A 13,226-nucleotide genomic window follows, 5' to 3' on the forward strand; every position below is an offset into this window, starting at 1 on the left:
AGGCAGAGTCAGGTACCATGTGAGGATGCCTTACAGATTCTGTATGTAGTTTTAAAGATCCCTTTGGCAAAATTACAAAATAGATTCAGCTTTAGTGACAATGTAGCCTATGAAACTACAGCAACTGCTCCTGGATTTCTTGTTGACCAGCTCCTACAGCTCTGTCCTGCCACTTGCTACATAATGCAAATGAATGCCACAGGTTTTTACTACTACAGTACTGATAAGAATTGTATTTTATACAATTTTTAGACCATGATGGAACAAAGTCATGGTCTAAAAAAGTCCTACTAACCTGGATCTCTTAGCTCTTGCCACTTGCTATACATACCTGTAATGTAAATGAATGCCACAGGTTTCCTGCTACTTTAAAAACTTATAAGAATTTTATTTCATACAATATTTAGACCACGATGGAACAAAGTCCATGGGTAGCCGCAGTGCCGCCAGCCGTGCCAGCCGCCGTGCCTCCCACCTGACCCTGAGTCCAACTCTCCCTGTGGAGAAGACACCCAAGAAGAAGAAGAAGGAACAGAAGGAACGTCTTCAGGAGGAGGCAGAGAACCTCCTGCACCATTTTGCCAACAGGTAAAAAATCTGTCATATTCTTCTTGAATTGCAAAACAACAATTGAAGATTAATATCATGTTAAGGTCAATAATGTGCCCCTAGCGGCCACCTAAGGCACTGCAGTGGAACTTTTAGTTTTGATATCTTGTGTTTTTGACATGCTGTGGTCATAGTTTTTGAGTGGTTTATAGCTCTTGTTTGTATGATGAATTTTTCTACTGTATAATATTGTAGTTGGGTTGTGTCTACCTTTAGTAAATGGTTATTTAGTATGTCTGAGTCTTATTTTATTGAAAAACAATGTCACCATGAGAACAGCACACTCCATGTAACTTTTGCTTAAACTTTCAGCATCTCTTACTAACTAGCAATTCTAAATTTGGTATTACTGCATGAATACAGCGTTTCTTTTTTTCTTTTGGTAGAAACCTTGATGCCTTGGTACGAGTCACCCGCACCACCATGGACTCTATCAAGAAGAGGGTGTCATCCTCATCAATGCTGATCTACATGGGTAAGTTGTTTTTTTAATTACACATCTGAATTCAATAATTCTTTGGTATCGAGATCTAAAAATAGTTTTGGTGTAGCAAAGTAACGGTTTGAAAAACAACAATCAGTCTTTTTGATACACGAACATCGATGTCTGTTTGACATACATGTTGTATTGCATCAGATACTGTATATTGATTTATCTTCGCAGGGATTTAATTTCAATTGTAGCTGGAATAGGGGTTTTTGCAGTATTTAAGTTTGCAGTTGATAGAATTGTGTTGTATATAATAATACATTGAAAATGTATTATTCACAGCATCAGGATTTTGTGGTAGGAGATTACACCAAAACCCCTAAAGATTTAAGTCACCATGGACATTTAGGATATACACTGTATCCAAAATTGGTAAAACTACACTGTATGACCTGCAATGACCATTAACAACACTTCGTATATTTTTTTCTCGAGAACTGTGCTTATAAATTCAATATTAATGAAGTTTCCTCACATACTGGTCTTATTTTCAAGGAGATGCAAGTGATGCTGACAAGAAGTCGAAGAAGGAGAACATCCCGATGTTCCGTGCGGACATGGCCCTGGCCATCCCCAACATCGTGATGATCCCTGCCCTGGACGAGATCCAGCAGACCCTGAACAGGGCTGTACAGGCCATCCTAGGGGTGTCCAGGGGAGTCGCACAGTGGAGCAAGGACAGGCCATCCAAGGTAACCATGTTCTCCTTGTACTATCGGTATTACAGCCAGTTTGAACCCATCTGAGGGTGTTATGATGTACTCAAGGCACCTTCTTTAACATGGGACCCATTTTACACAATCATGCACATCACACCTAGCCTGGGTACCACCCGGATAGTAGTTCGCTCCTATGTTCGCTTCTGCTACCCGTCTGGAGACTTGCCAGGTTCGAAGGAGCGCGTGAATCCATTCCATAATTCGCTCATGTGTAGGGACCAATCAGCGCCTGCGTCCAAAATTTGGACGATTCCAGACATTAGCATGGTCCGCGTTCCCAGACGGAAACACAGAGAAGCGAGATAAAGTGTATAATGAACGTCAGAGCTAGAAGCGACTGTATATAGTAATGAACGCCAGAGCGAACTTCTTTCCAGATGGTACCCAGGCTACATCACACCAGCTTCAACCAGGATACTCTTCCCTGGATCCGAACCGGGCCTCACATGCACTTACTAATTGGAACCAGGGGCTTAATTATTGCTGGTACCAAATGAGCTACCCTGTACAGGGATAGATAATCTAAATGTTTTCTGACTTGCTGGCTTTTCTAACAAACTGTCACTTATAGCTTGGAGAGTGCATCATTATTATCAGTTGGCTGTGGAGCAATCGATCACATTAGTTTCATCCACGGCTGAGAGTCCGCAATGGACTGTCTGAAATACCGACCACTCAGAAAATGTTAGCTAAATGTTTGAAGGAAGGAGAGTATATAAAGAGAGTAGAGTTAGGCGCGGGAAGGGTTTAACTTAACTTAACTTAACTTAGAAGTTTTGGTCATGTAGGAATCTGGATTTTCGGTTTGAATCGCGTTACTTCTGATGAAGATATTATGAGCCAATTTTATTGTTCTCTGTTACTGATAGTTTGCTTAAATCGTATTCATAATGCTAGATTCTTTTATTGATAGACATTGCTGGTTTAAGTCTTTCCACACCAAATGGTGTGCATGCAGTTAGGGTGTTATTTCTCTGGTCATGATAGTTGGTCAATCCGAAAATAATTTCATTAGGTTGGTAGATCATAGGACATAAGAATTTTCTGTTAATATACAACCACTTTATCTCACCTGCTGATGTTTCGATGTCTGTTAGACATCTTCTTGTCAGCTGGTGAGATAAACTGGATGTGTAAGAGAAAATTCAGTTGTTGTCAATGTTCCAATTCTCTCAGGCACGCCAACAAGAGGCTAATCTGGAGGAACGTCGTAGTTCCGTCACCAGTACCTTCACCGACGTTAGCGACGCGGCGTCCCTGCGCCGCCTGCGTTTCCTGGAGGCCCCCACCTCGGACAGCGACTCCTACAGCGTGGTCACCCAGATCAACAACTACTACAAGGGTGTGGCCGAGAACAAGGAGGTCGTCCGTCTGGCTGGGATCCTGTCCACATGTATCAACTCCACAAAGAAGGTATATGTAATTAGTGAACCAGTCCTGTTGATGCCTTTGCCAATAATGTTATGCTTTCTATAGCATCCATGTGTGGGTGTTCTTGTGTTTGCATGTGTGTGTTGTGGTAACAAAATAAACACAATAACTATAAAGAATGCATGCCTGCCCGAGTGGAGATATTGTCTTGATGTTTGGTATCTCAAAATCAATAGAATTTGTGCCCCCTAGCAGCGTGTTATGGTACTGCAGTGTAAATTCCATTTTATGTGTCTTTTGCTTTGAAGATGCAATCATCTACAAATTGGAGTTAGATAGTCCTTATGCAATGGAAGAATTGACATAGATTTAAACCCCCTAGCATCTTGTTGCATACACTTTTGTAGCAAATTTTACAGAGAATGTGCCTTTAATATGTATACTATAACATGATTTTAGCACAGTGACTTCTTATTATTTATATTCCATGACAAAATGCAACTGATAAGTTGTGACGGTGAATAAAGAAATTCATTTTTCAACTGACTTGATTGATATGTCAAATTGGTCATAAATTGGTGATTTTCACACGGTAACGAGTCTGAAACTATTCTTACAGGTTTAGGTACTTTTCAAATTTTGACTTCTACTGCTACTTTTAGATGTACCACCAGGTGTATACTATTTAGGGCAATATTTGCCATATGTTGTACATCGTCTTTGTATCTGCAATCTTCAGGAAGTTACCACAGCCCTGGAACAGTTTGGGATATACCACCACATCTGGAAGGTAGAGAGAGATGAAGCCCTGCAGGAGTTCATGCAGACCAAGCCCAGCCTGTCAGAGTTTGAGGCACAGATCTTCTACTATGACCAGCTGGCAGACGAGATCATGGCCCAGACTGAGTTTGTGAACGTGGGAGCCATCGCTATCTACACAGGTGGGCATTTCTTTAACCTATGGGCACAATCCGCGGTGCGTGCAATTCGTCTGTACGTTGTTTTTTTGAGGCTACGTCCGCTACGTATTTCTGAAAACGTTCAGGTTGCACAGGGCAGGCGCGTCGCCCGTACTGGTACGTACGGGGGCAAATCCGCAGCCCGATGGCACACAAAGTTATGCCTGCATGTAAAGTTCTACAGCGTGTCTGCGTGCTACAAAATCTATCGGATTCCCTACGAGTCCCTACTTACCACTTAAGGATCCCAAAAGATTGCCCACGTTTTGGTACTAGACAGCACGTATTTACACGTACGGCGGGATGTGCCCTTAACTTTAGCTTGTGTTACACAGTACAATCTCTTGCTGTCAGTACCAGAATGGGCCTCCTCTTTGAGAACTGTTGGCCGTACACCCTTGACTCAAGTGAACCATTCCATTTCCTAGAGTCAACAATAGGAGCTCAAGATTCTTTATCACTATGCGCCAAAAATAGTTACTCAAGCAACTGGATATGGTTTTGAAACGGTCAGACGTTTTGGATAGAATCCACTATCCTTCGTCAGTGACACTGAAGAAATCTGGAAGAAACAGGTCTTTTATACTCTAACTATGAAAGAAGACAATTTCAGATGTCCAATAGGAAAGGTTGTAAGACAATTCAGACTGAAGACAATTTGGATTCCTATGTCACTATCCCTTTATCACTATGAAAATCAGTCACCGCAGCCCCAACACCCTGCAGTTCTCAGCCTGACAATGATTGGCCTATGTGCTGCCACGTACCAATAAATCAACGGGATTAAAGATGTTTGCTTGCAGGGGCCTTATCATTGGAAGGGCTGCTAGAAGCATGATTTTGTCAGACTAGGCATGTCTGGTATTATGAAGAACCAAAGAATTTAAGAACTACATGTGAATGCATGCATACTGTAATTCACTTTATCTTCACGGTACCAAATTTTCACGGTCTGAGAAAATTGAACTTGTTCTCGGAACTAAATGTTCACTGTCGAGGCAAGTGCGCATGAAAAAAGTCTGTGAATTATTTTTTATCGGTAATGATAAGTTCATGTTACAGTCGTCACCGTGAAAACCGTGAACATAACATTACAGTGAAAAAATCAGGAATTACAGTATAACTAATGTGTTTCAATTTACAAACTTGCAAATTTTATAACTCAGTGTCAAAGTTTTTCTTTTCATCTCAGTTACTCAAGGACATTTTAATACTTAAATTCAATCATGGAACGTATGACTACAGAAGAGAGATTTCTCTGGAGTACATGCATAGACTTCATACAGAGGTAGCCGCTTACTCTCTTTGACTGAGTTTAAGTACTAGAATTGGTTGAAAGAAAAGAAAGCAATGTTTGATTGTTGTGTTCTTCTTTGCAACAGAGCAACTGAAGCTGTCCCTGACCACTGAAACCAAGGCCTGGATGCAACACTATGGGAAGTACTGCAACATCAAGTACCGCACAGAGATGGACAACATCTTCGCCTTCATCGAGGAGCTCACCAAGCGCTTGTCTCGACCAATCAAGGACCTGGATGACATCCGCATCGCCATGGGCGCGCTGAAGGAGATACGAGAGAAACAGATCGAGATTGACATGTCTATTGGACCAATTGAGGTAATTGTTACACAAAAGCTCGCACTATAGTTAAGATCACATGTTCATGACATTTGCATATCACAGCTTACCTTTGCAAGATCATCAGTGGTTTATGATGTTTTCGATAACTAGGGTAGCTGTGAATGTGTGACTGTGTGTTTGATTTAAACAGCATAACTCAAGAAGCTGTCAATGAATCTTCATGACATTGGGTACGTGGTTAGGTGATTGTAAAACATTGACCAACTTTGAAAGAAGACATTCTGGTGGTTTCCCTTATGGTTCTGCAGCAGAACTTGTATGATGTATCTTTATTTTTGTTATAGAGTCAAACAAAACATTGGTCCATATGAAGACCTCCAAACCACAGTAAAGAAAAGAAAACTGAAGTGTTGCAGACACGCGTTACGGCCATCTTGACTTTAACTAAAATACAATGCAGGGAACTGTCCAGGGAGGAAAAAGGAGAATGTATTAAATGGACAGGCATGATATTAAGCGAAACACTAAGAAAAACAGAAAACCAAGAAAGGGGGAAGAAAATTGGTTGCCTGGTTCTCTTTGGTGCCACAATGGTCAAACGTGTACTTACTAAGGGATAGATGAGATGTAGGCAATGTTTACACAAGCTCTCGCTGGCTAATGGCTTAATGACCTCCTCTCCTAGGGCGTCGGCAATCGTAGGGCCAGCCGCTAGGGGCGCGATTTTAGTCAAGCTAGATGAGATGAGATGGATTTTATAATTATGATAACATCTATATCTTTTTGAATATATAATGAAACTCGCTGCTAATCTATCTGTCTCCATCACAGGAATCCTATGCCTTACTGAGCAAGCACGAGCTTCTGCATGCCCGAGAGGAAGCCGAGAAGGTGGACACGCTGCGCTACTCCTGGGAGCGCCTCCTAGCATCTGCCATGGAAGTGCAGGACCACCTCATCAGCATCCAGCCCAACTTCAGGGGCGGCCTCATCAGTAATGTCCAGGCCTTCAAGGAGGAGTGTACCAACTTCTACAGTGACTATCACAGGTACAATGTACTACATTGGTACAAAAATGTAACTATTGAACAAGCAAACCGTATAAGATTAGGCTTGAGTGGAACACACTGCATGGAATCCCAAACCGGTACGGTCCAGGTAGATAACTTTGCATGATTGCACCAACTGGATAATTGCACAAAATTCCCTGGCAAATAGGCCGTGCAATTAAGCAGCTTCTACTGTACAATGCACAATGCATCTTGCACTTTATTCCCCTACAGAAATAGTGAACTAGTCCAGTAAAACTTTATTGTACCATAACAGTAACAGGTATAATGTAAGACAAAGCATTAGATGATAAAAGTTCACCACAAAAGAGAACATTATAAACAGGCAGGAAAAATACTAAGCATCATTTTTTTTTAAAAGTAGTATCATTTGCAACATGTATTTTCTATAATAGGCAGTGTGGAATGTGGAAAATGTCTAAGTGTATGTCTATATATTTGGATACAATAGGACTAATCCATTGAAAATACACAGTGTCTCCCATTCTGGCATAAAAATCTTAATTTTTAAACTTTATGATATATTATTTTAATTTATACATGCATCATGCATCTTAAACAGCTACATGTAAGCAAACCTGTTTTGTTTTACCCTTGTTCTAAGCACACTACAGTCAATTTGTGTAATTGTACTAAGAATGTTCCCTATATTGTTTGTTGTTTCTAACAGCAAAGGCCCAATGGTCGCTGGCGTACCTCCACAGGAAGCCTCTGATCGCCTCATCATCTTCCAGAACAGGTTTGACAACCTGTGGAGGAAATTTGTCACCTACTCCGGTAAGGGCTTTCTTCTTTTGAAATATATAATATAGAATACAACACAGGGTATTCCATATTGCCTAACCTTGGGTAGGAGCTGGCTAGCATGAGGGCTTGGACCAAGGGCGATACGGAATACCCTGTGTAACAGTTGTATTTTGCATAATGCCGACTTGAGAAAATACAAGTTAATCCCAAAAAAAGGGCAGAAGACATAACATCAACTGCACATTACATTTAACTTTGTCCATTCAAACAAAAGATTCAGCCAAAGGAACAAAACAGCTGTTTGAATTTTTGACACAGGCACACTCAAGCAAATTTGAATTGTTCGAATCAAACTATGGAGCCCCGTAGACAGTTTGTGAGCAAAGTTACCCTCTGAAAAATCAGTTTGTGTGATTCAAAATAACTGTAGAAGTTGAACCCACTTCACCCATTGCAAAGGTCATATGTAGAGGATAATAAATGAATTTTACTTCTGTTCATACTCGCATGACTACAGGTGGAGAGGACCTGTTTGGTCTGCCGGTGACCCCGTACCCAGAACTGCACGAGATCCGTAAACAGCTAAACCTGCTGCAGAAGCTGTACCTGCTGTACAACAACGTCATCGAGACCGTCAGCGGATACTACGACATCCTCTGGGGGGAGGTGGACATAGAGAAGATCAACAACGAGCTGCAAGAGTTTCAAAACAGGTGAAGATTCACCCTTTCATTTTCAAAGCTCAGTTCAATAGTCAAAGAACTAGAGAAATGCAGGAGAAACACACCATGCAGAAGAAGAGGTATCTCCTGAGTTGATGGACAACAGGCTGCGTTGTCCTTATCTCTGGGGCTAATTATGGGTGAAAAATCAATTATCCACAGATATTAGCTAATATGATTCTATTGGGGTTTGTTTCTAAATCCTTCAGTCATAAGAGTCACAATGAAAAAAGTTGACTGTATGATTGAGCTTTGCGAGGAAAACTATCATGTCTTGTCAAAACTGTCACTTAGTATTTTGGTCAATGGTAACTATCCTCCCTGTAACTCAACTGGTAGCAGTCTCACAGTTAAACTTCTGGTTTCAACTAGTTGGTTTCTGGGAGACCCTAGTTCAATTGTGGGAAGGTGTCTTGGTTGAGGCTGCACCCTGTTTTTGGAAGGTACATTGTATGTAAAAAGGCAGTTCTATGATTGAGGAGGTGCCAAGAGCACATTACCCGGTATCAAAAGGGTAGGGACCCCTGCCTATAGAAATCATCATCATAGAAATACAAATAGCAGGAACAAGAAGGATACCTACTGCCCTACATGTACATGTATACGCCACTAGACAACAAGGTAAACAACAATAACATTGCTTCACCCATGACTTCAATGAAAAGCAGCTGCTGCATTTATATGCCAATTTGAATAAATAAACTTTTAAGTTCAAACCAACAAACTTGATACATTCTGCTTCTTTGTCATGATTTACACCAGGTGCCGTAAGCTACCCCGAGCCCTGAAGGAGTGGCAGGCCTTCCTGGACCTGAAGAAGACCATTGATGACTTTAACGAGACCTGTCCACTACTGGAGATGATGGCCAACAAGGCCATGATGAAACGCCACTGGAACCGCATCGCTGCCGTCACCAACCATCCCTTCGACATTGAGAGCGAGACCTTCGCTCTCAGAAACATCATGGAAGCTCCTCTCTTGGAATTCAAAGAAGACATAGAGGTAGGATAAAATCAGCACCAATACCAGGCAGGTCCTTTCCTTGGTGCTGAAAGGTTTGTTCAGGGTAACAACTTTTTAAAGGAATTATGATTATAAACCACTGGCTTCTCACCAGGATTTTTTTACAGCGGGGGGGCATCTTAGAATGGTGAAGTTATATGGCAAGTGACACAGATGTGAGCATTGGAGGGACATCTAACCAGCTGCTGCCGCGCTGCGTGTGTTATGCCGAAGGGCGGCTATACCGGCTATATAGATACAGATACAGATTGCCTGTACAATACAGCTCCAAATGTGTATAAAAGTTAGTCAAAACTGGTTGAATATCAGAGTCTCAGCTATGGTCTGGCCATCTTTTTTTACATAACAATTCTCTATATCTGTTCTCCATCAGGACATCTGCATTGCTGCAGTGAAGGAGAAGGACATAGAAGCCAAGCTGAAGCAGACCATCGCGGAGTGGAACACACACAGTCTGACGTTTGCTAACTTCAAGACCAGGGGTGAGCTCCTCCTGAGGGGAGACAGCACGGGGGAGATTACCTCGCTCCTGGAAGACAGCCTGATGATACTGGGGTCTCTCATGAGCAACAGGTAAGCAGACCATCATGGAATGGGGTACATATCTAAGTTCTTGTAGCTGTTATGCCAGCCCTATATTTAAAGATGATTTAATCTCTGCAATGGATATCATAAGATTTGGAGATTTAACTTCCTGACATTTGAAGTGGTTTCCATTGTTCTTCTAAATTGTCACTTACAACTGTGATTGCAGTCACTACAAATACAGAAAAGCAACAAACAGACAGATTCTACAACAGAAAATTCCCAAATTGTTGCCATTTGAATTGCCACTTATTTTCATTGTTTTCTATGGTGCTAAACAAGAGTGATACATTAATGTAGATGTCTAACCTTCATAAATGTGTCCTGTCTATGACGTCTTTTTTTTTTCAATTATGTCAGTATTGTTGGATGTTGGACATAAATATTATATTTTCAGTGCAGCCTCTTTAAAGAATATTTTAGACAACACTGTGTAAACTGACAGACAGTGGGAGACAATGATCATTATATAGAAATTAAAAATGATATTCATGATGCACAAGTATACCAATTGAGGTCGGGTTTTAGCTACTTAGTCCACATCAAAGTCATTTGTTACTTCTGTGACTTAAGTTAAAAAGATAATTAATAATGCTGAATTGGAAAATTAAGTTGAAAACATAGTCTGACAAGAAAGTCTGCACCATGGTACTCACAGACTCAAGGTTTGATCATGAATAGACACAAATTTTCCTCCCTGTCCTCTATTTTCATCTTGACTTCTTGCTGCATTTTACTTATGATACATATAGAAGGCCGGAGGGTAATCCGACCCGCGGGAGGGCTGGGACCAAGGGTGATGCGGAATACACCGTGTTGTATTTTATTTATGTCATACCCACCTGAGAAAACCACTGTTTTGATGCGAAATGCGCCAGAAGTTGAACAAATTTGTTCAATGTTCCAACGTCCGAATCAGGTATTCGAACTGTCGATGGCGCGGCACTCGGTTCACTCGAAACAGTTCGATTTATTTGAATGGAGCCCGTGTGATAAGCCCGGGCTGTACGGAAAGTTATCACCCGGTCCGGAACACCCGTATCGAACGTTTTCGCGTCACAGGTATGACATAATATAACGTGTCAGTCAACCGTTATCTGCTCCAACTATAAAAGATACCATCATGATGGTGACTGTAAGACAATGACAAGAGTTTTTCAAACACAATCGCAGTTTTGCTGCATATGACATGATGGTTGTTTCTACAGGTACAACGCACCCTTTAAGAAGCAGATCCAGCAGTGGGTGCAGAACCTGTCCAACACCACAGACATCCTGGAGAACTGGATGGTGGTACAGAACCTGTGGGTTTATCTGGAGGTGGGTAATGTTACAGTCAATGGAATTATAGGACAAAACTATGTACAGGTGGCCTTGTTCTTAGGGTTATTGACTCAGACCCAGGCAGTACTGGGTGCAAATCCCTGATGATGTTGTGCCCTTGGGAAAGACACTTAACACCAATTTCATCAATCGATGCAGGACTGGTGTAAAGAATTACATAGCTTTGGTTAGGGACATTCCTCCTATTGGCCATTAAGTGGAGGCAGTTTACAGGGAAAAAACAAACAAACAAACAAAATCGGAACAGGAATAATCTTTACGCATTGTAAATCTTTAAATGGTACACATTGTTAGACAGTTCAATCCAACATCCAGTACAATTTTTTGTTAAATTTAGAGCTTGACTATGATTACGATATTTTTTGTTTACTGTTTTTTTTGGGGGGATTATGTAGCCTCTTACATGTTGCAACCACCTGTCAACCTCAATGTGGTGATGTTTTAGAAGTTTACATTTTACTCTTTCCCTGTACACCTTGTAAAGCTGGTGTCTTACAACACAAATGTTATTAGCTATGATATAATATCATCATTCTTTTGACTTTCTTTCTAGGCTGTGTTTGTTGGAGGTGACATTGCCAAACAGCTCCCTAAGGAAGCCAAACGGTTCTCCAACATTGACAAGTCGTGGGTCAAGATCATGACTCGTGCTCACGAGAACAGCAACGTGGTGCAGTGCTGTGTGGGGGACGAAACCCTGGGACAGCTGCTGCCCCACTTGCTGGAACAGCTAGAGCTGTGCCAGAAGTCACTCACAGGGTAGGTACTGAGAAACATGTGACAGTCATGTGAACAGCATGATTCATGCATGTGATAGTAATGTGAACATCATGATCCATGCATGTGATAGTTATGTGAACATCATGATACATGCATGTGATAGCAATGTGAACATCATGATACATGCATGTGATAGTCGGGTAAACATCATGGTTTGTGCCATGTGACTGTCATGTGAATATCTTGGTTTGTGCATGTGATAGTCATGTGAACATCAAGGTCTGTGTATGTGATAGTCATGCGAACATCATGGTCTGTACATGTGACAGCCATGTGATCATCATGGTCTGTGCATGTGACAGTCATGTGAACCTCTTGCTTTGTACATGTGACAGTTACATGTATGTTAGCATCATAGTCTGTACATATGACAATCATGTGAACATCATGGTCTGTACAATTTTATTGTGACAATCATGTGAATTTCATGGTCTTGTGCATGTGACAGTCATGTGAAAACCATGCTCTGAGCATGTCCATGGTGCTGAAATACCTAGTACTTGACTATCTTCTTGTACTAGTGTTTACCATCTAAGCTTAAAGACCTCTTAAACTAGAAATTCTTATTTCTGCTTATTGTCCCTTTCATTTTCAATGGACATCTTTTAATTTCTTGATAAGCTGAACGTAAAATAGCAAATGCAGAACATATCATAAAAGGAGTAGTGTTCTCTTTGGAGGTGTTTTTTCAAGATAACGCCTGAATATTGAGTCCTAAAATATGCAATCTTCCTAGTTGGTATATTTTCTCAAGCAAGGGTCACTATTTGAGATGATGTACTTATCCTATAGCCATACCATACTCTCATTTGTCTAACCACCAATTGCCATCTCTTCATTGGTTGAACTGCTAATTGTGATTGACAGTCAGGATTGCTCTATTCTCTGTATTAATGAAAACCTCTCTTCCGCAGGTATCTTGAGAAGAAGCGCCTGTTGTTCCCACGGTTCTTCTTTGTGAATGCAAAATATTCAATAGACACTCTGTCATTGGTCAAATCACTAATTGCCATGTTTTCATTGGTTTAACTGCTAATTGTGATTGACAGTCAGCATTGCTCTTTTCGTCAGGTATCTTGAGAAGAAGCGCCTGTTGTTCCCGCGGTTTTTCTTCGTGTCGGACCCGGCGCTTTTGGAGATCCTTGGCCAGGCGAGCGACTCCCACACGATCCAGGGCCCACCTCCTCAGCGTGTTTGACAACATCAAGACTGTCAAGTTCCACG

The 13,226-nt window shown here is 41.3% G+C and overlaps 1 protein-coding gene across 1 annotated transcript in view; it reads left to right on the top strand.

Annotated features, from left to right (window-relative positions):
• The window catches only part of LOC118418226 (dynein heavy chain 5, axonemal-like), a 111,516-nt gene that overhangs the window by 49,235 nt on the left and 49,055 nt on the right, over positions 1-13,226 (top strand). Inside the window, 15 exon segments of the mRNA XM_035824069.1 lie at positions 408-588; positions 996-1,084; positions 1,595-1,791; positions 2,995-3,231; positions 3,929-4,130; positions 5,531-5,766; positions 6,562-6,779; positions 7,471-7,577; positions 8,065-8,260; positions 9,032-9,272; positions 9,667-9,866; positions 11,087-11,198; positions 11,776-11,981; positions 13,074-13,176; positions 13,178-13,222. Of these exon segments, the coding sequence (XP_035679962.1) occupies positions 408-588; positions 996-1,084; positions 1,595-1,791; positions 2,995-3,231; positions 3,929-4,130; positions 5,531-5,766; positions 6,562-6,779; positions 7,471-7,577; positions 8,065-8,260; positions 9,032-9,272; positions 9,667-9,866; positions 11,087-11,198; positions 11,776-11,981; positions 13,074-13,176; positions 13,178-13,222 (2,570 nt within the window).

This window comes from Branchiostoma floridae, chromosome 6 (assembly GCF_000003815.2).
Source record: "Branchiostoma floridae strain S238N-H82 chromosome 6, Bfl_VNyyK, whole genome shotgun sequence".
In the NCBI taxonomy this organism is placed as follows: domain Eukaryota; kingdom Metazoa; phylum Chordata; class Leptocardii; order Amphioxiformes; family Branchiostomatidae; genus Branchiostoma; species Branchiostoma floridae.